This window comes from Lepisosteus platostomus, chromosome 5 (genome assembly GCF_059453375.1).
Source record: "Lepisosteus platostomus isolate fLepPlt1 chromosome 5, fLepPlt1.hap1, whole genome shotgun sequence".
In the NCBI taxonomy this organism is placed as follows: Eukaryota; Metazoa; Chordata; class Actinopteri; order Semionotiformes; family Lepisosteidae; genus Lepisosteus; species Lepisosteus platostomus.
In genome coordinates, this window is record NC_142615.1 from 2,517,907 (window position 1) to 2,542,027 (window position 24,121).

General features: G+C 51.0%; 1 protein-coding gene and 1 long non-coding RNA gene across 10 annotated transcripts in view; one reads left to right on the forward strand and one right to left on the reverse strand.

Annotated features, from left to right (window-relative positions):
• Window positions 1-255: 255 nt before the first annotated feature.
• LOC148662448 (CD276 antigen-like) overlaps window positions 256-24,121 on the reverse strand; it is a 68,999-nt gene continuing 45,133 nt past the window's right edge. For 5 of the 9 annotated variants that reach the window (XM_088632063.1, XM_088632060.1, XM_088632062.1 and 2 more), the window contains 3 exons: window positions 13,942-14,226; window positions 1,914-2,198; window positions 256-1,793 (listed from right to left, as the gene is read on the reverse strand). In XM_088632063.1, coding sequence (XP_088488189.1) covers window positions 1,543-1,793; window positions 1,914-2,198; window positions 13,942-14,226 — 821 coding nt within the window. In that variant the 3' untranslated portion in view covers window positions 256-1,542. Of the gene's footprint in view, window positions 1,794-1,913; window positions 2,199-2,289; window positions 2,569-2,685; window positions 3,019-3,620; window positions 3,673-8,866; window positions 9,001-13,941; window positions 14,227-14,317; window positions 14,597-16,342; window positions 16,676-17,284; window positions 17,337-19,169; window positions 19,664-24,121 lie in introns of those variants that run through there. The other 4 variants (XM_088632058.1, XM_088632066.1, XM_088632064.1 and 1 more) reach the window with 4 other exon arrangements.
• LOC148662449 (uncharacterized) lies at window positions 20,239-24,060 on the forward strand. Its single transcript, XR_015936821.1, has 2 exons — window positions 20,239-20,592; window positions 21,253-24,060. It is a non-coding gene; the product is annotated as an uncharacterized LOC148662449 (long non-coding RNA).

A 24,121-nucleotide genomic window follows, 5' to 3' on the forward strand; every position in this document is an offset into this window, starting at 1 on the left:
TCCATTCTCGTTGACTCAATCTGAGCGTCCACTCCACGGAAACAAATCCTCGCAAGTTGAATTTTTTCCATCACAAACATGATCTAGCATTTCAAGCGATGTACGGTGCGCTAACAGATGGTCACAGGTTCGAGGGGAGCGGCTGTGCTTTTTCTCCTAAGGCAGGAAAACCCTGTTTCAGTGAGAAACGAAGCCCGATCCCGCTCAGAAATATTCTCCATATATAATGTGCAATACATGACGTCCAACAGTGACTCTCAAGTCAATTCAAGGTGCTTTATTAGCATGACCAATGGGTACAATCAGTGTTGCCAAAGCCAATAAAAATAAGAAAATTCACATGGAACAAAAAAAATAAAAGTAAAATAAAATCGACAGACTTATTACAGATATTTACAAGACTCTCTCTCAGCTCCACTGAGCCCCGGCTCTCTGCTGCCCCCTTGTGGTCAGGGCAGCTCTGCCCTGAGACTTTCTAACTTCATGGGCCCAGATGGGGATTGTGCTTTGCAGGCAGGTGAAACAGACAACACTCCTTTCACACATGAGCCCAGTACTGAAGAACAGACATGCCTGTATAACGAAAATGCAAATCTATATAAATAAACATTGCCTTGAACTGGCTCCATCCCTCTGCTCTCCTGCCCACTGAGAGCTGCTGTGTGTGAGAGGACTGGAGCATCATCCAGGTGGGGTACATGATTTAGTTCTGGTGCTCGTAGAGTCCAGGCAGCCCCCACCAGCGCTCTGAGGGGACGAGCTGGAAGTCGCTGGTCCTGTTCCCGTCGGTGATGATACTGGTCTCCCGCTGTGTGTGTGTGTGTGTGTGTGTGTGTGTGTGTGTGTGTGTGTGTGTGTGTGTGTGTGTCTACCTACCCTGCTCCCAGTCCTGCTCAGGCTGTCTTCAGGGTGTGTGTGTGTGTCTACCTACCCTGCTCCCAGTCCTGCTCAGGCTGTCTTCAGGGTGGGTGTGTGTGTCTCCCCTGCTCCCAGTCCTGCTCAGGCTGTCTTCAGGGTGTGTGTGTGTGTGTGTGTGTGTGTGTGTGTCTCCCCTGCTCCCAGTCCTGCTCAGGCTGTCTTCAGGGTGTGTGTGTGTGGCTCCCCTGCTCCCAGTCCTGCTCAGGCTGTCTTCAAGGTGGGTGTGTGTGTGTCTCCCCTGCTCAGGCTGTCTTCAGGGTGTGTGTGTGTGGCTCCCCTGCTCCCAGTCCTGCTCAGGCTGTCTTCAGGGTGGGTGTGTGTGTCTCCCCTGCTCACAGTCCTGCTCAGGCTGTCTTCAGGGTGTGTGTGTGTGTCTCCCCTGCTCCCAGTCCTGCTCAGGCTGTCTTCAGGGTGTGTGTGTGTGGCTCCCCTGCTCCCAGTCCTGCTCAGGCTGTCTTCAGGGTGTGTGTGTGTGGCTCCCCTGCTCCCAGTCCTGCTCAGGCTGTCTTCAGGGTGTGTGTGTGTGGCTCCCCTGCTCACAGTCCTGCTCAGGCTGTCTTCAGGGTGTGAATCCCGGCGCTAGTCATGCAGGGACAGACCCAGGGACCGTCCTGCAGAATCCAGTCATGAGCCGCTCCTTACAGAGGAGGAGAGCAGGGGGGGGTCGGGCAGTTCAGCACCGGTAGTCGCCATCAGAGGTTCCGCGCTCTCGGCTGCCGAATCTCCGCGGACGCGCCTCGTCCTGCACCAGCGGCGTCCCCTGCTGTCGGCCTCTCTCCGCATCCGCCTCCTCGCCACGGCCGCCGTAGCCACGACAACCAGAAGGACCCCCGCCGCCGCTCCGCACACGACAGCGATTCCACCACCAGGGGGCTCTGTTGAAGAGGGGCACACGCACACAAACGCCGTAATCCGCCGTGATGTCAGGGAGGAAACCGCTGTCGGGTCTGTGGCGACGACGGTGCACAGGGCGGACCCCCGAGACCTGCACTCACCCTCCACAGTGACGATCGCAGTGCTGATGGTGTTTCCCTGAAGGTCCCTCACTGTGTAGCTCCCCTGATCAGACGCCCTCAGCTCCTGCAGCCTGAGCTCCTGATTGTCCACTGACACTCTGTCTCTGTACTGGGGGACACAGCTGGCTGTGCTGCTCTGGACAGAACACACTGAGGTCCAGTCTCCTGAGCCTGCAGGGTCAAACAGCACCTCCACCGGCTCTCCAGTGAGCAGGGGGACAGACAGAGAGGCTCCAGCCTGCAGGGTGACAGTGTCTCTGCGAGCTGGAAGACAATCAGGACAGAGAGCGATATAAGAACCCCCCTCTGTCAGGAGTGGAGACCCCTCTAGTCCCCCTGCTGTAGACCTGCTCACCCTCCACAGTGACGATCGCAGTGCTGATGGTGTTTCCCTGAAGGTCCCTCACTGTGTAGCTCCCCTGATCAGCTGGTGTGAGGGAGCGCAGTGTCAGAGAGCCGTCCTGCACCCACACTCTCTGCTCGTACCCGGGGCCAGGGAGCCCTGCGCTGCTCAGGAAGACTCTGGGAGACTGGGCAGATCCTGCAGGATCAAACAGCACCTCCACTGGCTCAGCAGTGTGGAGAGGGAGAGACAGACTGTCTCCAGGCAGCAGGGTGAGGACTTCTGAATGACCTGAGAGAGAAGGACAGAAGTCCCCCTGATAAGACAGTAATGACCTACATGTGTGTGATCAAATGTTTTGTTTCACAAACTTCCTGTTCTGGTAGAAAAGAAATTCCCACCACTTACCTGTGATGATGAGGTGGACACTTCCCAGAAATTTCAGCCGATCTTCCTCATGTTCGTACAGACACTTGTAGACGTCTTCATCAGAGAAGGAGGCGTGATGAAGAGTCAGGGAGAAGTTTCCTCGTCTGATCGTCTCTCTGGACACCTCAGCTCTGTTCTCGAACCCGAGGCCGGTGTAGAGTCTCCCATTGTTGTACTCGCACACACGTCTGTCCTCTGTCTGCCACAGGAAGAAGAGATGATCTTCTGGGGTCCCCCTGTAGGCTGATCCGTCACAGGGCAGAGAGACCGAGTCCCCAAACCTCACCGACACCGAGACAGGACCTGGGCAGACTGAGGGAGACAGCAGCGCCGTCACGGACACACAAAGATACAGGTTTTTCTACCCAATCAGCCACTGCCTCCCAGCGACACCGAGAAAGAGACGCAGGACAGCACCCTTACAGACACACGCAGGAGAAACTCAGACGCAGCGAGCATCAGTCTACGACACCCCGACTGTAATCAATAGATCTGGTCACACAGCACTGTGCCCTGAGAACTTTCTTTGCATGATGAACACAGGATATTCAATCTTCACCAAGCTCCACAACACAGTGAAACAAACGTACCGGATGTTAATATTACTGTGATCAAACTTTTCCTTACTGAGAAAGTTGCCAGATTTCCATTAAGAACAAATACCGATTTATGTGAGAAATACTGATCTATTTTGGCAGGAGCACAGTTCATAGTGAACAACACAACTCAAGAGTTTAGAAACTAAGAAGACGGAAAATGACACCTCAATCGGGTATAAGGATTAAACGCAGGCATTAGACGTTAAATGAAGAAAATGTTGGTTGTTATCTGCATGTTGAATATTTACTGTAGTTCTTTTTACTTTCACTTACTTTCACTTGATGGAATTATCAAAAAATGTTTTCAGCTCTCACCTCCATTGAAGAAGATCCCAGTGAAGACAGCCCAGGGCATCATACTGGGACTCTGCAGAGAGACACAGCACAGCAAATACAGAAACAGTCGCTATAACAAGGAACACATAAATAAGACTCACTGACTTTTAGAACAGGCTCAATCATAGATCAGGCATTTCAGAAACAGCAGGGCTGTCCAGTCCTGGTCCTGGAGGGGTCAGTGTGTGTGTCTGCAGAGTCTCCAGGGGTCTTTAAAGCAGGGCTGTCCAGTCCTGGTCCTGGAGGGGTCAGTGTGTGTGTGTGTGTCTGCAGAGTCTCCAGGGGTCTTTAAAGCAGGGCTGTCCAGTCCTGGTCCTGGAGGGGTCAGTGTGTGTGTGTCTGCAGAGTCTCCAGGGGTCTTTAAAGCAGGGCTGTCCAGTACTGGTCCTGGAGGGGTCAGTGTGTGTGTGTGTCTGCAGAGTCTCCAGGGGTCTTTAAAGCAGGGCTGTCCAGTCCTGGTCCTGGAGGGGTCAGTGTGTGTGTGTCTGCAGAGTCTCCAGGGGTCTTTAAAGCAGGGCTGTCCAGTCCTGGTCCTGGAGGGGTCAGTGTGTGTGTGTCTGCAGAGTCTCCAGGGGTCTTTAAAGCAGGGCTGTCGAGTCTTGGTCCTGGAGGGGTCAGTGTGTGTGTGTGTGTGTGTGTGTGTGTGTGTGTGTGTGTCTGCAGAGTCTCCAGGGGTCTTTAAAGCAGGGCTGTCCAGTCCTGGTCCTAGAGGGGTCAGTGTGTGTGTCTGCAGAGTCTCCAGGGGTCTTTAAAGCAGGGCTGTCCAGTCTTGGTCCTGGAGGGGTCAGTGTGTGTGTCTGCAGAGTCTCCAGGGGTCTTTAAAGGAGGGCTGTCCAGTCCTGGTCCTGGAGGGGTCAGTGTGTGTGTGTCTGCAGAGTCTCCAGGGGTCTTTAAACCTGCAGCACTAAAAGACCTGGGAGAAGCTGTTAAACTGTAACTAGAATCTGCCTGAACTCGTTACATCAGAAATCTAAATCCCGGATTTTGTAAACGAGACACCTGCCGCGGTCTCTGCCGGAGACGAAAACAAACAGGTCTCGATGAAGGACGGGACCGAGGCAGCGATAACTGACGCTGCTGATATTTTCACATGTCAAACGTCAGAGAGAAAGACCTCTATAAGAACACGGAAGTCAGCCCCAGTGAAAACAATATAAAAATTTCTTTTGTAATAAATTTAATTATTATATTGGCACGTTATCACATACATAAAATGAAGTGGTCTGGGAGGTACCCTGTGTTTGAGTATTTTAAAATGGAAGTAAAGGGGTATTTGCAGACTATTTCGAAATGCAAAAATATGAAAGCGGTGCAGACATTATTTTTATTTAATTTGTTTAACCTTTTTTCATAACTTGAATTGATGTAGTAGTATGTACCCCTGACGATATTTTTGTTTGGAATTGTTATATGTACTCTTGTTTGTATTGTAATGTTTGTTCTTTTGTTAAGCATAAATAAAAATAAAAAACAACAACACGGAGGCCAGGCTCGCCAGCACGTGGTCTGTCACACGATGCCCCCCAGTGGCTGTAAATGGTATTACCACGTGAGTTTTGATTTCAAATTTGGGCGGGTTGAAAAAGCTCTTTGTCTTTGTTCCGCAATGAAATCGCGTGGAATTGCAACCGGGGGTCGCCGCCGTGGGCACTGGGTGGCCGCAGCTTCAGGCGTGTCCCAGGGGCCCCGAGGAAACGCACCCACTTTCACGCGTGGCTCAGGCGGGGAACACTGGCGATCGGAACCGCGTGGCCGTTCCATGCGCTTTCGCGGAAGACTAAACGAAACCGCGCCAGCCTGCACAGGGTTTTATTTCCAATCCAATTCAAGGGGCTTTATTAGCGTGACCGATGGGTACAATCAGCGTTGCCAAAGCCAATAAAAATAATAAAATTAACATGAAACGAAACTAAAAACACATTAAAAGCTACAGATATATTACAGACATTTACAACAAAGACATATCCTAAAATATTGACATGTACTGTAGACAGATTAAGCATTATTAGGAGACAGGCTCACTGTTCCTCAGGCTGGGACAGGAGGTCACACACTGTATTATTATTATTGAGAGACAGGCTCACTGTCTGTTCCTCAGGCTGGGACAGGAGATCACACACTGTATTATTATTATTGAGAGACTGGCTCACTGTTCCTCAGGCTGGGACAGGAGATCACACACTGTATTATTATTATTGAGAGACAGGCTCACTGTCTGTTCCTCAGGCTGGGACAGGAGATCACACACTGTATTATTATTATTGAGAGACAGGCTCACTGTCTGTTCCTCAGGCTGGGACAGGAGATCACACACTGTATTATTATTATTGAGAGACAGGCTCACTGTTCCTCAGGCTGGGACAGGAGATCACACACTATATTATTATTATTATTGAGAGACAGGCTCACTGTCTGTTCCTCAGGCTGGGACAGGAGATCACACAGTGTATTATTATTATTGAGAGACAGGCTCACTGTTCCTCAGGCTGGGACAGGAGATCACACACTGTATTATTATTATTATTGAGAGACAGGCTCACTGTCTGTTCCTCAGGCTGGGACAGGAGATCACACACTGTATTATTATTATTGAGAGACAGGCTCACTGTCTGTTCCTCAGGCTGGGACAGGAGATCACACACTGTATTATTATTATTATTGAGAGACAGGCTCACTGTCTGTTCCTCAGGCTGGGACAGGAGATCACACACTGTATTATTATTATTGAGAGACGGGCTCACTGTCTGTTCCTCAGGCTGGGACAGGAGATCACACACTGTATTATTATTATTGAGAGACAGGCTCACTGTCTGCTCCTCAGGCTGGGACAGGAGATCACACACTGGGCTGCCAGTTCAGCTGAGTTCCCTCCTCCCTCTCCCAGTAGGATCGGGACCCGTTGGGATTCTGGCAGGTGTGGGAACTCTGGGATTAGATCTTTCTCTCTCTCTCCCTTCTCTCCTGCCAGCCCGAAATGTATTTTTAAAAACTCCAACACATTCACCAGTGCTACTGTCAGCCAACCCCCCCGGACGCGAGTATATTGCATGTTTCTGCGGAGTCAGACGACATGATCAATACAATTACGCCCCCCCCCCCGAAACGAGCAGTTTCAGCCCGTTTCCTGCGTGCACAACCGCCGAAGTGTTCATGTTGCACAAGGAAACCGTGAAGAGGAGACTGGAGGAGCTCATCAAGCTGTGTCTGGAGAGAAGCCAGGGTATCGGCTTCAACCACAGGGCTGGGCAGCCTGTTCCCCACCCCCACCCCCCTCTGTGTACAGAAGAGCCTCCTGTCCTGACTGGAGGAGCTCACCCAGCTGTGTCTGGAGAGAAGCCAGGGTATCGGCTTCAACCACAGGGCTGGGCAGCCTGTTCCCCACCCCCACCCCCCTCTGTGTACAGAAGAGCCTCCTGTCCTGACTGGAGGAGCTCACCCAGCTGTGTCTGGAGAGAAGCCAGGGTATCGGCTTCAACCACAGGGCTGGGCAGCCTGTTCCCCACCCCCACCCCCCTCTGTGTACAGAAGAGCCTCCTGTCCTGACTGGAGGAGCTCATCAAGCTGTGTCTGGAGAGAAGCCAGGGTATCGGCTTCAACCACAGGGCTGGGCAGCTTGTTCCACACCCCCACCCCCCTCTGTGTACAGAAGAGCCTCCTGTCCTGACTGGAGGAGCTCACCCAGCTGTGTCTGGAGAGAAGCCAGGGTATCGGCTTCAACCACAGGGCTGGGCAGCCTGTTCCCCACCCCCACCCCCCTCTGTGTACAGAAGAGCCTCCTGTCCTGACTGGAGGAGCTCATCAAGCTGTGTCTGGAGAGAAGCCAGGGTATCGGCTTCAACCACAGGGCTGGGCAGCCTGTTCCCCACCCCCACCCCCCTCTGTGTACAGCAGAGCCTCCTGTCCTGACTGGAGGAGCTCACCCAGCTGTGTCTGGAGAGAAGCCAGGGTATCGGCTTCAACCACAGGGCTGGGCAGCCTGTTCCCCACCCCCACCCCCCTCTGTGTACAGAAGAGCCTCCTGTCCTGACTGGAGGAGCTCACCCAGCTGTGTCTGGAGAGAAGCCAGGGTATCGGCTTCAACCACAGGGCTGGGCAGCCTGTTCCCCACCCCCACCCCCCTCTGTGTACAGCAGAGCCTCCTGTCCTGACTGGAGGAGCTCACCCAGTTGTGTCTGGAGAGAAGCCAGGGTATCGGCTTCAACCACAGGGCTGGGCAGCCTGTTCCCCACCCCCACCCCCCTCTGTGTACAGAAGAGCCTCCTGTCCTGACTGGAGGAGCTCACCCAGCTGTGTCTGGAGAGAAGCCGGGGTATCGGCTTCAACCACAGGGCTGGACAGCCTGTTCCCCACCCCCACCCCCCTCTGTGTACAGTAGGGCCTCCTGTCCTGACTGGAGGAGCTCACCCAGCTGTGTCTGGAGAGAAGCCAGGGTATCGGCTTCAACCACAGGGCTGGGCAGCTTGTTCCCCACCCCCACCCCCCTCTGTGTACAGAAGAGCCTCCTGTCCTGACTGGAGGAGCTCACCCAGCTGTGTCTGGAGAGAAGCCAGGGTATCGGCTTCAACCACAGGGCTGGGCAGCTTGTTCCACACCCCTACCCCCCTCTGTGTACAGAAGAGTCTCCTGTCCTGACTGGAGGAGCTCACCCAGCTGTGTCTGGAGAGAAGCCAGGGTATCGGCTTCAACCACAGGGCTGGGCAGCCTGTTCCCCACCTCCACCCCCCTCTGTGTACAGAAGAGCCTCCTGTCCTGACTGGAGGAGCTCACCCAGCTGTGTCTGGAGAGAAGCCAGGGTATCGGCTTCAACCACAGGGCTGGGCAGCTTGTTCCCACCGCACACACAAACACACACAGCAGTTCTGTTTTAGTCTGTGCCGTTCAAAACTCGCACCGGAACCCGATTGAAAGCCGTTCCCTACCAGCCCAAGCGACAGCGCTAATCATGCACGTTCTCCCTCGGCGTCCGGTTGCTAACTCGTTTGTGTTGGTGGTGGGGTGCCTTCATAAAATAGCTTTTTTTTTTTCCTAGCCCCGATGACGGCGTTTGCACGGCTTCTCGAACCCGTTTCAGGGCGGGATCCGTGCGATTAAAGCAGTTCCAGCAGGGCGGGCTGCGTCGGGAGGCACAGGAACGAGGGAAGGTGTTTATCCCTGTGCTGAAGAGAGGATGTGCAGCCTTATAATGTCATTGCAAGCTAAGCTGGCCGCCGAGAGGCTCTACTCACCTAGTGCGCTCCTCGTCAGCCCTGGACGGAGATTTCTGCGGGATCTTCCGTCTCGGGAGAAAGAGCCGAGACAAAGTGAACAAGGTTCAGGAGCGCAAACATTTTCAAACACTGGCGCCTTGAGCGTCTGTCCCCTCCTACTACTCCCACGTGACTGTCCTTTTACTTTCGGTTTAACTCTTTCGGTTCAGGGCTGCAGTCTGCGGTCCCTAGGGTCTTGTTGGCCTCTTGTGACACGTGTGGCATCGGTGCGCCGCTCGTTTCTGTCGACGAAAACAAAGTCAAAGTTTTATTTTCCACCCCTCGGATTTCGGGGAAAATAAAACTTTGACTTTGTTGAGGCGGCGTTCAAGAGACGCGAGTGCATCCGAAAGGGAGTGCATCTCTCTCTATTATTGAGAGACGGGCTCACTGTCTGTTCCTCAGGCTGGGACAGGAGATCACACACTGTATTATTATTATTGAGAGACAGGCTCACTGTCTGTTCCTCAGGCTGGGACAGGAGATCACACACTGTATTATTATTATTGAGAGACAGGCTCACTGTCTGTTCCTCAGGCTAGGACAGGAGATCACACACTGTATTATTATTATTGACAGGCAGGCTCACTGTCTGTTCCTCAGGCTGGGACAGGAGATCACACACTGTATTATTATTATTGAGAGACAGGCTCACTGTCTGTTCCTCGGGCTGGGACAGGAGATCACACACTGTATTATTATTATTGAGAGACAGGCTCACTGTCTGTTCCTCAGGCTGGGACAGGAGATCACACACTGGGCTGACAGTTCAGCTGAGTTCCCTCCTCCCTCTCCCAGTAGGATCAGGACCCGTTGGGATTCTGGCAGGTGTGGGAACTCTGGGATTAGATCTTTCTCTCTCGTCTCCCTTCCTCCTGCCAGCCCGAAATGTATTTTTAAAAACCCCAACACATTCACCAGTGCTACAGTCAGCCAACCCCCCCGGACGCGAGTATATTGCATGTTTCTGCGGAGGCAGACGACATGATCAATACAATTACGCCTCTCCCCCCCCAAGAGTGTGTGTGTGTGCGCGGGTCTTTTGTTTATAGGGAATATGAACTCAATGCAAAAAAATAAAATAAAAGAAAGAAGTCGTTCTGATCTAATTGTCGAGAAACGGCGTTAATCGGAGCAGGACTCGGAGTACACCTATCGTCACTTCCTCATGGTTTCAAGCCATTTGATAGTATCTACAGTATATGTGCAAACATCAGTGTTTTACAGTAAGACACTCGGTACTGCGGGTTATGCATGCAGTAGACAGAAGTGACAGGTCTGGGCTGAGTCTGGTCCACAAGTAAGCAGGCTGCCTAATGTGTTTTCCCTAAAATGAGGTTTCCGATAACTCCTGCAGGCTTGTGTCCGTGTTGCAGAGGGTCTTGAGTCCAGTGGGTCTGCTTTACTCTCTTTATCGAGGAGGAACATCAAAGGAACAGTCCACACTGACCAACTTCATTTATTAATTATCAAAAAAACAAGTCAAAGCCGTCATTTGCAAACAAAGTCACACACGGTTGTAGTATAAAAATGGTGTATAAAAACATTGTCGTAGATAAAAAAAAACTTACAGCAAACCACAGTGCCAAACAGTGCGTTTGGAAACCTCATCAAAACTGAAAATGAACCATAAAAAAGCTGCTACTAGTCAATTAGAAACGCGCTTAATGTCTCAGCTCCTGGTAATTAGTGATTCGAGTCGTCCATCCTAGAAGCCGAAAACTAACACTTTAAGGTAACTCCTGGTTGATGATAATGATCAGATACGAACAGCTGCGGTTTCATAGAAAAGTAGGTAAAAAAAATCACTTCCAACTGAAACACAGAACCTAACGCCCAAGGAAATGTAAAACCCCCAATCATTTCCTTCACTCACTCGAGACAGAAATAAAATGATTTACCGTTCTGATTTTGCGATACCCCACTCGCTCACACATACCGAGAAAAAAAGTAAATGAGTCAACATTTCTGTACATCACTGTGCACTTGATTGAGTTTAAAGGGAGCATGCTTTTCAAGTCAAGGGGCACAGAAAACTGGGAATTGTAGTTCTTCAATGCGACTGAGTCCCTTTGGGACTGAAGACTTGTGAGGCCCAGTAAATGCTGGGAAGTGTAGTTCTTCAATTCTACTGACCTCTGCCCCTTTGGGACTGAAGACTTGTGAGGCCCAGTGAATACTGGGAAGTGTAGTTCTTTAATTCTACTGATCTCTGCCCCTTTGGGACTGAAGACTTGAGGCCCAGTGTATGCTGGGAAGTGTAGTTCTTTAATGTTATTGTCCTCTGCCCCTTTGGGACTGAAGACTTGTGAGGCCCAGTGAATACTGGGAAGTGTAATTTTTTAATTCTACTGACCTCTGCCCCTTTGGGACTGAAGACTTGTGAGGCCCAGTGAATACTGGGAAGTGTAGTTCTTTAATTCTACTGATCTCTGCCCCTTTGGGACTGAAGACTTGAGGCACAGTGTATGCTGGGAAGTGTAGTTCTTTAATGTTATTGTCCTCTGCCCCTTTGGGACTGAAGACTTGTGAGGCCCAGTGTATGCTGGGAAGTGTAGTTCTTTAATGTTATTGTCCTCTGCCCCTTTGGGACTGAAGACTTGTGAGGCCCAGTGAATACTGGGAAGTGTAGTATTTTAATTCTACTGACCTCTGCCCCTTTGGGACTGAAGACTCGTGAGGCCCAGTGAATAATGGGAAGTGTAGTTCTTTAATTCTACTGATCTCTGCCCCTTTGGGACTGAAGACTTGAGGAATAAGAGCTGCCTGTCGGTGGGTTTTTAGAGCTGCCCAGCAGCGCTACGGACCTCTACAATAAATAGTCTTGTTAAAAACATAGTAAGAAAGTTAGCCAAAAATAAAATAAAAAAATCCCCCATACAAAACCCCAACCCCATGAGCACCGCTCAGTCTCTAGTACGTTAGACATTTGTTCTGAGCAAGAGCACCTTGCGGCAGTTCAGAGCAATTAAACGGTCAAGGTTAAATCAGTTCCAAACACAGTAAAAACACATTTCAGGCGGGCAGCTGCGTCAGCATGCCAAGTGAGAGGTTTCTTCCCTGCCGGAAAGAGGAGAGAGAAAAACCGCACCGTTTCGGCTCTGAAGCCCCCTTCGGGTGTGAAGATCACAGCCGAAACGTTGCGTTTTCTCTCTCCTCTTTCAAGCAGGGAAGAAACCTCTCACTTGTTCCTTTGTTAAAAAACAAACAAACATTTGTTCATTAAAAAAACTCAGTGCAGAACAATACAAAAAAAGAATAGAAAACGCACCTACAGTGGTCTCACCCGATATGTAAAGAGCTGACTACAGTGGTGTGACTACAGTTCCCCTTGAGAAGACCAGACAAGATCCTCGAGTCAGGATGTAGGATCACCGCTGGGAATGACTGGATCTTCACTGGGAACAGCAGGGTGTCCTCTGGGAATGGCTGGATCTTCACTGGGAACAGCAGGGTATCCGCTGGGAATGGCTGGATCTTCACTGGGAACAGCAGGGTGTCCTCTGGGAATGGCTGGATCTTCACTGGGAACAGCAGGGTGTCCATTGGGAATGGCTGGATCTTCACTGGGAACAGCAGGGTGTCCATTGGGAATGGCTGGATCTCCCTGCACCCCCACTCTCAGTGGGGCACCCCGGTGGTCCGGCCAGGCTGTGGGACAGTGCTGGTGAGGAGGGCCGGTCAGCGTCTCGTCCTCCCTGTCCTCTCCAGGCGCCGGGCCCTCTGGTGCTGCCCGGTACTGCCCACTGCCCCCGAGTTTCCCCTCTTACCCCAGATCACAGCCACCACGGCCAGGACACAGGCACCAGCGAGGCCAGTGGCCACAGCACTGACCACACGGCTCCGGGTATGAGGGGCTGTTGGCGAGAGAGAGACAGACACAGCGTCACTGGGGCACGACACCTACGATCCTACAGACTGCACCCCAACACTCCTGGGGCACGACACCTACAATCCTACAGACCGCACCCCACACTCCTGGGGCACGACACCTACAATCCTACAGACCGCACCCCCACACTCCTGGGGCACGACACCTACAATCCTACAGACCGCACCCCCACACTCCTGGGGCACGACACCTACAAGCCTACAGACCGCACCCCCACACTCCTGGGGCACGACACCTACAATCCTACAGACCGCACCCCCACACTCCTGGGGCACGACACCTACAATCCTACAGACCGCACCCCCACACTCCTGGGGCACGACACCTACAATCCTGCAGACTGCACCCCCACACTCCTGGGGCACGACACCTGCAATCCTACAGACTGCACCCCAACACTCCTGGGGCACGACACCTGCAATCCTACAGACTGCACCCCAACACTCCTGGGGCACGACACCTGCAATCCTACAGACTGCACCCCCACACTCCTGGGGCACGACACCTACAATCCTACAGACCGCACCCGCACACTCCTGGGGCACGACACCTACAATCCTACAGACCGTACCCCAACACTCCTGGGGCACGACACCTACAATCCTACAGACCGCACCCCCACACTCCTGGGGCACGACACCTACAATCCTACAGACTGTACCCCAACACTCCTGGGGCACGACACCTGCAATCCTACAGACTGCACCCCAACACTCCTGGGGCACGACACCTGCAATCCTACAGACTGCACCCCCACACTCCTGGGGCACGACACCTACAATCCTACAGACTGCACCCCAACACTCCTGGGGCACGACACCTACAATCCTTCAGACCGCACCCCAACACTCCTGGGGCTCAACACCTGGAATCCTACAGACTGCACCCCAACACTCCTGGGGCACGACATCTGGAATCCTACAGACTGCACCCCAATACCCATGAGGTACAACATCTGGAATCCTACAGACTGCACCCCAACACTCCTGGGGCGCAACATCTGGAATCCTACAGATTGCACCCCAATACTCCTGGGGCGCAACATCTGGAATCCTACAGACTGCACCCCAACATGTCTTGGACTCAACATCTTCCACAGGCTGCATTAACACAACCCTTAGATAAAAAACATGACCTGATGGGAAGAACTGAAGATCCTCACCCTCCACAGTGACGATCACAGTGCTGATGGTGTTTCCCTGAAGGTCCCTCACTGTGTAGCTCCCCTGATCAGACGCCCTCAGCTCCTGCAGTCTCAGCTCCTGATTGTCCACTGACACTCTGTCTCTGTACTGGGGGACACAGCTGGCTGTGCTGCTCTGGACAGAACACACTGAGGTCCAGTCTCCTGAACCTGCAGGATCAAACAGCACCTCCACCGGCTCTCCAGTGATCAGGGGGACAGACAGAGAGGCTCCAGCCTGCAGGGTGACATTGTCTCTGCGAGCTGGAAGACAATCAGGACAGAGAGCGATATAAGAACCCCCCTCTGTCAGGAGTGGAGACCCCTCTAGTCCCCCTGCTGTAGACCTGCTCACCCTCCACAGTGACGATCGCAGTGCTGATGGTGTTTCCCTGAAGGTCCCTCACTGTGTAGCTCCCCTGATCAGCTGGTGTGAGGGAGCGCAGTGTCAGAGAGCCGTCCTGCACCCACACTCTCTGCTCGTACCCGGGGCCAGGGGGCCCTGTGCTGTTCAGTAAGACTCTGGGAGACTGGGCAGATCCTGCAGGATCAAACAGCACCTCCACTGGAGCAGCAGTGTGGAGAGGGAGGGACAGACTGTCTCCAGGCAGCAGGGTGAGGACTTCTGAATGACCTGAGAGAGAAGGACACAAATCCCTTTGGTTAAAATTCTCTTTTGCTATGCCCTACCATTCAGTTGTCTGATCGTACGTAGCGTGTTCGAAATCTCTCATGACACAAGGAGCACTTCTCCAGATGTGACTCACTCTGGAGAGTTTGTCTGCACACAGATCTGCCCCATCGGCTCCAAGCTCTCTTGCTCTTCTGTCCTGTCTCTGTGTTCCTGAGGCAGACTATCTACAACTTACGGACAGTGAGTTCTCAGCTCTCCGTGCCCAGTGGATTAAACACCAGCCAGAAGAGCAGCCCGTCATGATGTCATTTCCTGTGCCTCTATGACCTTTGACCCCTGTGCATCCTGGGAGCTGAAGGCAGAGACGGTGTTCTTGAAATAACACAGAGGAAACACAGCCATTTGCGTTAGTGCTCGAGGACTGCATTGTTTCACATGACTTTCAATCTCGGCTTTAATCCAGTGCAGGGCCGCAGGTGAGCTGGAGTCTATCCCAGCAAGCAACAGGCAGGGTTCACCCTGGACAGGACACCAGTCCATCACAGGACACACACACACACACACACACACACCCTGGACAGGACACCAGGCCATCACAGGACACACACACACTCACACACCCTGGACAGGACACCAGTCCATCACAGGACACACACACACTCACACACCCTGGACAGGACACCAGTCCATCACAGGACACACACACACTCACACACCCTGGACAGGACACCAGTCCATCACAGGACACACACACACTCACACACCCTGGACAGGACACCAGTCCATCACAGGACACACACACACTCACACACCCTGGACAGGACACCAGTCCATCACAGGACACACACACACACACTCACACACCCTAGACAGGACACCAGTCCATCACAGGACACACACACACACTCACACACCCTGGACAGAACACCAGTCCATCACAGGACACACACACACACACACACACACACACACACACTCACACACTCTGGACAGGACACCAGTCCATCACAGGACACACACACACACCCTGGACAGGACGCCAGTCCATCACAGGACACACACACACTCACACACCCTGGACAGAACACCAGTCCATCACAGGACACACACACACACACACACACTCACACACTCTGGACAGGACACCAGTCCATCACAGGACACACACACACACCCTGGACAGGACGCCAGTCCATCACAGGACACACACACACTCACACACCCTGGACAGGACACCAGTCCATCACAGGACACACACACACTCACACACCCTGGACAGGACACCAGTCCATCACAGGACACACACACACTCACACACCCTGGACAGGACACCAGTCCATCACAGGACACACACACACACACACACCCTGGACAGGACACCAGTCCATCACAGGATACACACACACTCACACACCCTGGACAGGACACCAGTCCATCACAGGACACACACAGACACACCAGAGCCAGTTTTCCCAGAAGGAAAGTGACCCACCAGCATGTCTTTGGACTGTGGGAGGAAACCCACATGAACCCTGGGAGAACATGCAGACTCCACACAGACAGCAGCCCAGTCCGGCACTGAACCCAGGGCCCCATACTGTGCCACCTTCTGATTGAGCTGAGAGAGAAGGACAGAAGTCCCCCTGATAAAGACAGTAATGACCTACATTTGTGTGATCAAATGTTTTGTTTCACAAACTTCCTGGGACTTTCTGTTCTGGTAGAAAAGAAATTCCCACCACTTACCTGTGATGATGAGATGGACACTTCCCAAAAATTTCAGCCGATCTCTCTCATGTTCGTACGAACACTTGTAGATGTCTTCATCAGAGAAGGAGGCGTGATGAAGAGTCAGGGAGAAGTTTCCTCGTCTGATCGTCTCTCTGGACACCTCAGCTCTGTTCTCGAACCCGGGGCCGGTGTAGACTTTCCCATTGTTGTACTCACACACACGTCTGTCCTCTGTCTGCCACAGGAAGAAGAGATGATCTTCTGGGGTCCCTCTGTAGGCTGATCCGTCACAGGGCAGAGAGACTGAACCCCCAAATCTCACCGACACCGAGACAGGATCTGAGCACACTGAGACAGACAGCAACACAACTAAATTACACCCTGGAGAGAGACACAGCAACACAACTGGACACCCCCTGACAGACACACACTGGAGAGAGACACAGCAACACAACTGGACACCCCCTCACAGACACACACTGGAGAGAGAGACACAACTAGACACCCCCTGACAGACACACACTGGAGAGAGAGACACAGCAACACAACTAGACACCACCTGACAGACACACACTGGAGAGAGAGACACAGCAACACAACTAAATTACACCCTCATAAACACAATGGGGAGAGACACAGCAACACAACAACACAGCTAGACATCACACTCATAAACAGACGAAAGAGAGACAGAACACAAAAAGACAACACCATCATAATCACACGAGAGAGAGAGGCAACACCACCACAAGACAACACACTTGCAAACAGCTATCAGAGGCAAGAGACAGCAATACAACTCTCATAAACACACAGTAGAGTGAGAAACAGCAACAAAACTAAACAACAGGGTGTGTTGGTCAGTATTGGATGTATGCAGGTTGAATATATAGTGCTTTTTAAATTTGCTCCCATACGAGGAAGGGAATAATTCGAATAAATGTCTTGAGCTCTCACCTCCATTGAAGAAGATCCCAGTGAAGACAATCCAGAGCATCATACTGGGACTCTGCAGAGAGACACAGCACAGCAAATACAGAAACAGTCGCTATAACAAGGAACACATGAATAAGACTCACTGACTTTTAGAACAGGCTCAATCATAGATCAGGCATTTCAGAAACAGCAGGGCTGTCCAGTCCTGGTCCTGGAGGGGTCAGTGTGTGTGTGTGTGTCTGCAGAGTCTCCAGGGGTCTTTAAAGCAGGGCTGTCCAGTCCTGGTCCTGGAGGGGTCAGTGTGTGTGTGTCTGCAGAGTCTCCAGGGGTCTTTAAAGCAGGGCTGTCCAGTCCTGGTCCTGGAGGGGTCAGTGTGTGTGTGTGTGTCTGCAGAGTCTCCAGGGGTCTTTAAAGCAGGGCTGTCCAGTCCTGGTCCTGGAGGGGTCAGTGTGTGTGTGTCTGCAGAGTCTCCAGGGGTCTTTAAAGCAGGGCTGTCCAGTCCTGGTCCTGGAGGGGTCAGTGTGTGTGTGTCTGCAGAGTCTCCAGGGGTCTCTAAAGCAGGGCTGTCCAGTCCTGGTCCTGGAGGGGTCAGTGTGTGTGTGTCTGCAGAGTCTCCAGGGGTCTCTAAAGCAGGGCTGTCCAGTCCTGGTCCTGGAGGGGTCAGTGTGTGTGTGTGTCTGCAGAGTCTCCAGGGGTCTCTAAAGCAGGGCTGTCCAGTCCTGGTCCTGGAGGGGTCAGTGTGTGTGTGTGTCTGCAGAGTCTCCAGGGGTCTCTAAAGCAGGGCTGTCCAGTCCTGGTCCTGGAGGGGTCAGTGTGTGTGTGTGTCTGCAGAGTCTCCAGGGGTCTCTAAAGCAGGGCTGTCCAGTCCTGGTCCTGGAGGGGTCAGTGTGTGTGTCTGCAGCACTAGAAGACCTGGGAGAAGCTGTTAAACTGTAACTAGAATCTGCCTGAAATCGTTACACCAGAAATCTAAATCCGAAAAACGAGGCACCTGCCGCGATAACTGACGCTCCTGATATTTTCACATGTCAAACGTCAGAGAGAAACGCCTCTATAAGAACACGGAAGTCAGGCTCGCCAGCACGTGGTCTGTCACACGATGCCCCCCAGTGGCTGTAAATGTTTTTACCATGTGAGTTTTGATTTCAAATTTGGGCGGGTTGAAAAAGCTCTTTGTCTTTGTTCCGCAATGAAATCGCGTGGAATTGCAACCGGGGGTCGCCGCCGTGGGCACTGGGTGGCCGCAGCTTCAGGCGTGTCCCAGGGGCCCCGAGGAAACGCACCCACTTTCACGCGTGGTTCACGCGTGGCTCTGGCGGGGAACACTGGCGATCGGAACCGCTTGGCCGTTCCATGCGCTTTCGCGGAAGACTAAACGAAACCGCGCCAGCCTGCACAGGGTTTTATTTCCAATCCAATTCAAGGTGTTTTATTAGCGTGACCGATGGGTACAATCAGCGTTGCCAAAGCCAATAAAAATAATAAAATTAACATGAAACGAATCTAAAAACACATTAAAAGCTACAGATATACTACAGACATTTACAACAAAGACATATCCTAAAATATTGACATATACAGTACTGTAGACAGATGGAGCATTACTGGGAGACAGGCTCACTGTTCCTCAGGCTGGGACAGGAGATCACACACTGGGCTGCCAGTTCAGCGGAGTTCCCTCCTCCCTCTCCCAGTAGGATCGGGACCCGTTGTGATTCTGGCAGGTGTGGGAACTCTGGGACGAGATTTCTGAATTCGGGGAAGAATGTTTCTCTAATCCCAGAGTATCTCTCTCGCAGTCACAGTTTTTCTCTCTGTCTCTCTCCACAGCTGCGGGTTCGTGAGACACACACGCACACACACACACACACACACACGTGCGTTCGGGCGACCCCCAAACACTCACCTGCCCGGATCACGCAGCTCCTTCTCCACCCCACCCGAGCGCCCACCCCCGCACCGATACCCCTCCAGCGGGCCGTGTGTGTCCGGCGCAGGAACAGAACTTAGACTGAGGAAGTTGCCCCATGTCTGGCGTTAAGATATTTATACTCTCTCACTCTCTCTCACTCTCACTAGACTCTTTCGTTCTGACGAGGCGGGAGGAAATGAAAACATGAGGAATTGAAATCCGGATCAGAACGCGGGAACAAAGCGCTGACGGAGCACCAGTGGGCGGAGGGGAGAGAGAGAGAGAGACACCCCCCGGTCCCTGGATTCACTGGACTGCGGGAGGAAACCGGCGCGCCCCCCCCGGAAGGAGCCCACTCGATCATGCAGTGAGAACATGCAGACTCCACACAGACAGCAGCCCGGGTCCGGGATTGGACCCAGCGACCCAGCAACCCCTGCAGTGCAACTGTGACTCCTGCTGCTGCAGTTCATTGATCTATTTCCATACTGCCTGTAGCAGAAGAGAGACACAGCCAGACTGCAGTCAGACTGCTGAACAGCCGGCCTGCGGCTCCTTCAGCTCATCCCCCGCCCTGGCTACACGGACACAGCTGTCACTGTATTGGGCACAACTGGACCACTGGGACACTGGGACTGCACTGTATTGGGCACAACTGGACCACTGGGACACTGGGACTGCACACACCCTGGACACATCGCAGCTCTGTGTAGACTGACCCCTGTCTGAGCTTCTCTTGTTCCATTTCTATCGCACCGTTCTCTACTATTACAGTCTGTCACCTTATTTTTGTAACCTGGAGCTCGCAGAAAAGACATTTCGTTGCCGGCAACCACTGCGGCACGCTGTCTTGCTGTGCCTTTGAGAAATAAACTTTGAATGATTGACTGTTTTTCCACCATGAATATTATTCAGTATTTATACAGGTTTGATTACCTTGTGGTGGAGAAAAAAAGCACGTGTGTATTATTTTATTGTTGTTTCTCACTACGGCTGCTCCTACAGAGGCTGATTTGAATGTTTACAGTTTGAAAAGGGGGGATTTCTTTTACTTTTCTGTGTTTCCTCACAAGTTACCTAAGTTCTTACGAGAACAGGGTTTAAACACATAAACCAGGCATGCGCGCTATGGGGGGGCGGGTTTAAGGTTCTGATTGGTCAGAACTCGCTGGGAATGACAGAGACCTCAACCTATCAGAGGAGCTGTTCCCACAGCCGGGCTATTTGAACCGGTGGGAGGGGTGAGTCGTCATCTTGGCTGCAACTTGTGTTCAAGCAGACAGGTGCTTCACTTGTACTGCAATCAAAGGCGTTTTTATGTAGCTCAGCAAACATTTGCTTTTGCCGTTGCATTTCGCTGGAAAGCCGATAGCTTATCGACGTGCTTTGTCGTCTTTTAAACTGTTCTAAACGAGAGGTGAATATTTTTAATGGGAAAGAAATGTTCGTGTTGCTGTGTGTTGATGTGTCTGGTTACAGAACACAGTTCTGAGGAGTTGGGCTCGTCTGGTGTTTCGTGATGTGTAGTCCGTGGTGTGGCGTTTTGTGGTTTTTGCGGGTAAAAATATTTATCTTTCCGTTGTGCACTTTGTATCTGAAGTGTTTTGGCAAACGTTGCGCTGTTGACTCGTTTATTATACAATAGTTGCACTGCGGTGAAAACAAACATTATGTTCGTCTTTAGTGAGTTATCGGGCCTCACCTGCGCCTGCCGTATTTTGCAAAACAGTTAATTTATTTGGAAACTGAGAAGTGAAGCGTTGTCAGCAAATACACACGTGTTGTCGGATGTGTGTACTATGTGCTGTGCAGTGTGTGTCTGTACTTCTTGACAAAGGGATGGGCACTTTCTGATGTTTGAGCTTGGGTCCGTGTTATAAACAACATCCATTTTTTTTGGTTCAGTTTACATTTGTATGTCTTGGATAGACTAGGGCTTTAATATGACCGTTCAAAGATAATTACATGCTACAAGTAAAGTATTTTTATGTAAAATGACATTTTCAAACCTGGATATAACGACACCGACCCACAAAAACCACGCAATGCCCTTATAATAGAAAATATTTGTTTGCAGCATTAATTAGCAACAGATGCCCACAGCTGCTCTTAAAGTCATCATTACAAAAGGCCTGAACTTGACCGGGTGCTTCACTTTTACTGCAATAAAAAGCGTTTTTCTCCAAGGTAAGGGGAAAAAGCTATGTAACTAAACAAACATTTGCTTTTCTCATTGCGTTTTGCTGGAAAAACGATAAATTATCACCGTGCTTCGTCGTCTTTTAAACTGTTCTAAACTAGAGGTGAATATTTGTAATGGGGAAAAAGGATCATTTGCTTTTTGCTGATTGGTTACAAAGCACAGTTCTGGAAAGTTCAGGTTGTGTTGTGTTGTGGTTTAGCTGGTGTGTGTATATATATTATTCACCCGTTGTGCAGTTTCTATCTGAAGTGTTTTTGTTAACGTTGCACTGTTGACTCGTTTATTACAAAATAGTTTCACTGCTGGAAAAACAAACAAAACATTAAATAGCGGAAGATGCACACAGATGCTCTTAAAGTCATTAAAACAGGGCTGTGACATTATTTCTTTCAAAGACCGTGTTGGTGTTATCCGTGCTGACATAATGCGAATAGTTCATGATATAAAAACAACCGGAAGATGAAAGCAGTAGATTGTTTTACTTTGTGTTGTGTTTGTAAATCCCTTCACTGTTAAAGAAAAAACATGTATTCAGAGGCAGCTACATTACACCCTCACAAAAAAACAGGTTTTTCTGATGCGGATTAACATGAGTGAGAGTCAGAGAGACTGTTCTCAGTTCTGTTTCTGTCTTGAGTCATTTCCACAGCTTCTCCCTGAGAAGGTTTGTTTTACAGGCTTCTCTTATAAATTAACACCTAGGCTGTAGATGTGTGCTGTTTCTTAATACTTTATAGGAAAATCTCATCATTTGCAATGTAGTGGAGTATGTTTGCTAGCAAGATATCAGCGATTTTCAGTCAGAACCAGTGTTTTCTGTACACCAGGTGGAGTTTTGCACGAATGTCGGTTATTGTGCGAGACGTCGGTGTGAAATGGCGAGTGTGGAGTGACCAGAGCAGGTTGGGGTTCTCGTGATGGATGGGGGTGCACCTGCAGGCAGTGGGCTGGTGAGGACTGTGTCTGTGGGCTCATGTGGTCGTGTCTGTGGACGGGTGTCTCAGAGGGGCCTTCCAGCAGGTTCTCAGGAAGCTCTTCAGGAAGAGAGCCGGCAGAGGTCTGAAGTGGATCTCCTGGACTCGCCCCTGACCGGTCTGCTCCCAGTCCTGGCCTGGACTCTGGGATTCGCTGTGGGAGCTGAGTCTTGGGTCAGGAGTCGATGCTGACTCACACACTGAGAGACAGACAGGCGCCACCCCAACCCTGCTCCACCTACACACAAACACACAGAGTCCTACACAATTGCAAATTTGGTTTGGGAAGCTCCAGGACAGGTCAGGAGGGACTGGGAATGTGGGGGCTGCTCCCCCTGATGATAGGAAATGGGACCAGGCAGCCAGGACTGGAGAGGGCGCCCCCAGACCTGCAGTTAGAGGACAGGGGGACAGGGGACCCCCCCATCAGCCAGGCAGGTAAGTGCAGAGCAGGTGAGTCTCTCCTTCGCTGGGTTTCCCTCACAGGTGACGCTGGTCTTCATCGGTCCTGCAGGGATGTGATCGGACCAATCTGGGATCGACGCACTCCGAGGGGGCGGAGCAGGAGTCGTCTCGGGGAGACGGACAGGATGTCCCGACTGCCTTCCTCCTCCTCCCTGCCTGCTGGAGGAAGAGGAGGATGACGAAGAGCTACTGATGACCCTGGTCCAGGTGGAGAGGGGATCTCCATCCTTTTGTTGTGGTGGCGGAGGGTGACCCTCAGGGTGGTGTCCTGACCTGCTGTCTCTCCCTCAAGATTCTGGTCAGACTGCTGCCTCTAGACTCATGAAACATCATAGTCACTGCACTGGGTATTTAATATAATCGTCACTGCACTGTTTTCATGATGAGGGACAGTTACTGTACTGTGTGTTCACTGTTATCACCACACTGTTTATTTAAATAATAACCACTGTACTGTGTGTTCACTAATAATCACCATACTGGGTATTCAGTATAATAATCACTGAACTGTTTTCATAATGAGGGACACTCACTGTACTGTGTGTTCACTGTAATAATCGCTGATCTCTGTTTTTATTGTGAGGGACAATCACTGTACTGGGTTTTTACTGTAATCACCATACTGGGTCTTCAGTATAATAATCACTGTGCTGGGTGTTCAGTATAATAACTACTGGGTGTTCACTTCAGTAATCACTGCACTGAGTATTAATAGTCACTGTACTGGGTGTTCACTGTAATCATCACTGCACTGGGTATTAATAATCACTGTATTGTGTGTTCACCATAAACATCACTGCACTGTTTATTTAATATAATAATCACTGAACTCTGTTTTCATTGTGAGGGACACTCACTGTAATGTGTGTTCACTGTAATCACTGAACTCTGTTTTCATTGTGAGGGACAATCACTGTACTGGGGGTTTACTGTAATTACCATACTGGGTATTCAGTATAATAATCACTGCACTGTTAATTTAATATAATCACTGTGCTGTGTGTTCACTGTAATAATCACTGAACTCTGTTTTCATTGTGAGGGACAATCACTGTACTGGGTTTTTACTGTAATCACCATACTGGGTATTCAGTATAATTGCTTTATTGGGTAATTGATGTTATAGTCACTACTCCTTTTTCACTGACAGACAGTTGCTGTACTGGGTATTTACTGTACAATACTGTAAAAATCACTGTACCAGGTGTTCAGTATAATAAAAACTAGTAGGTGTTCACTATGACAGGCAATCACTGTGCTTGGGATTCACTGTAATCATCACTGCACTGGGTGTTCAGTACAAT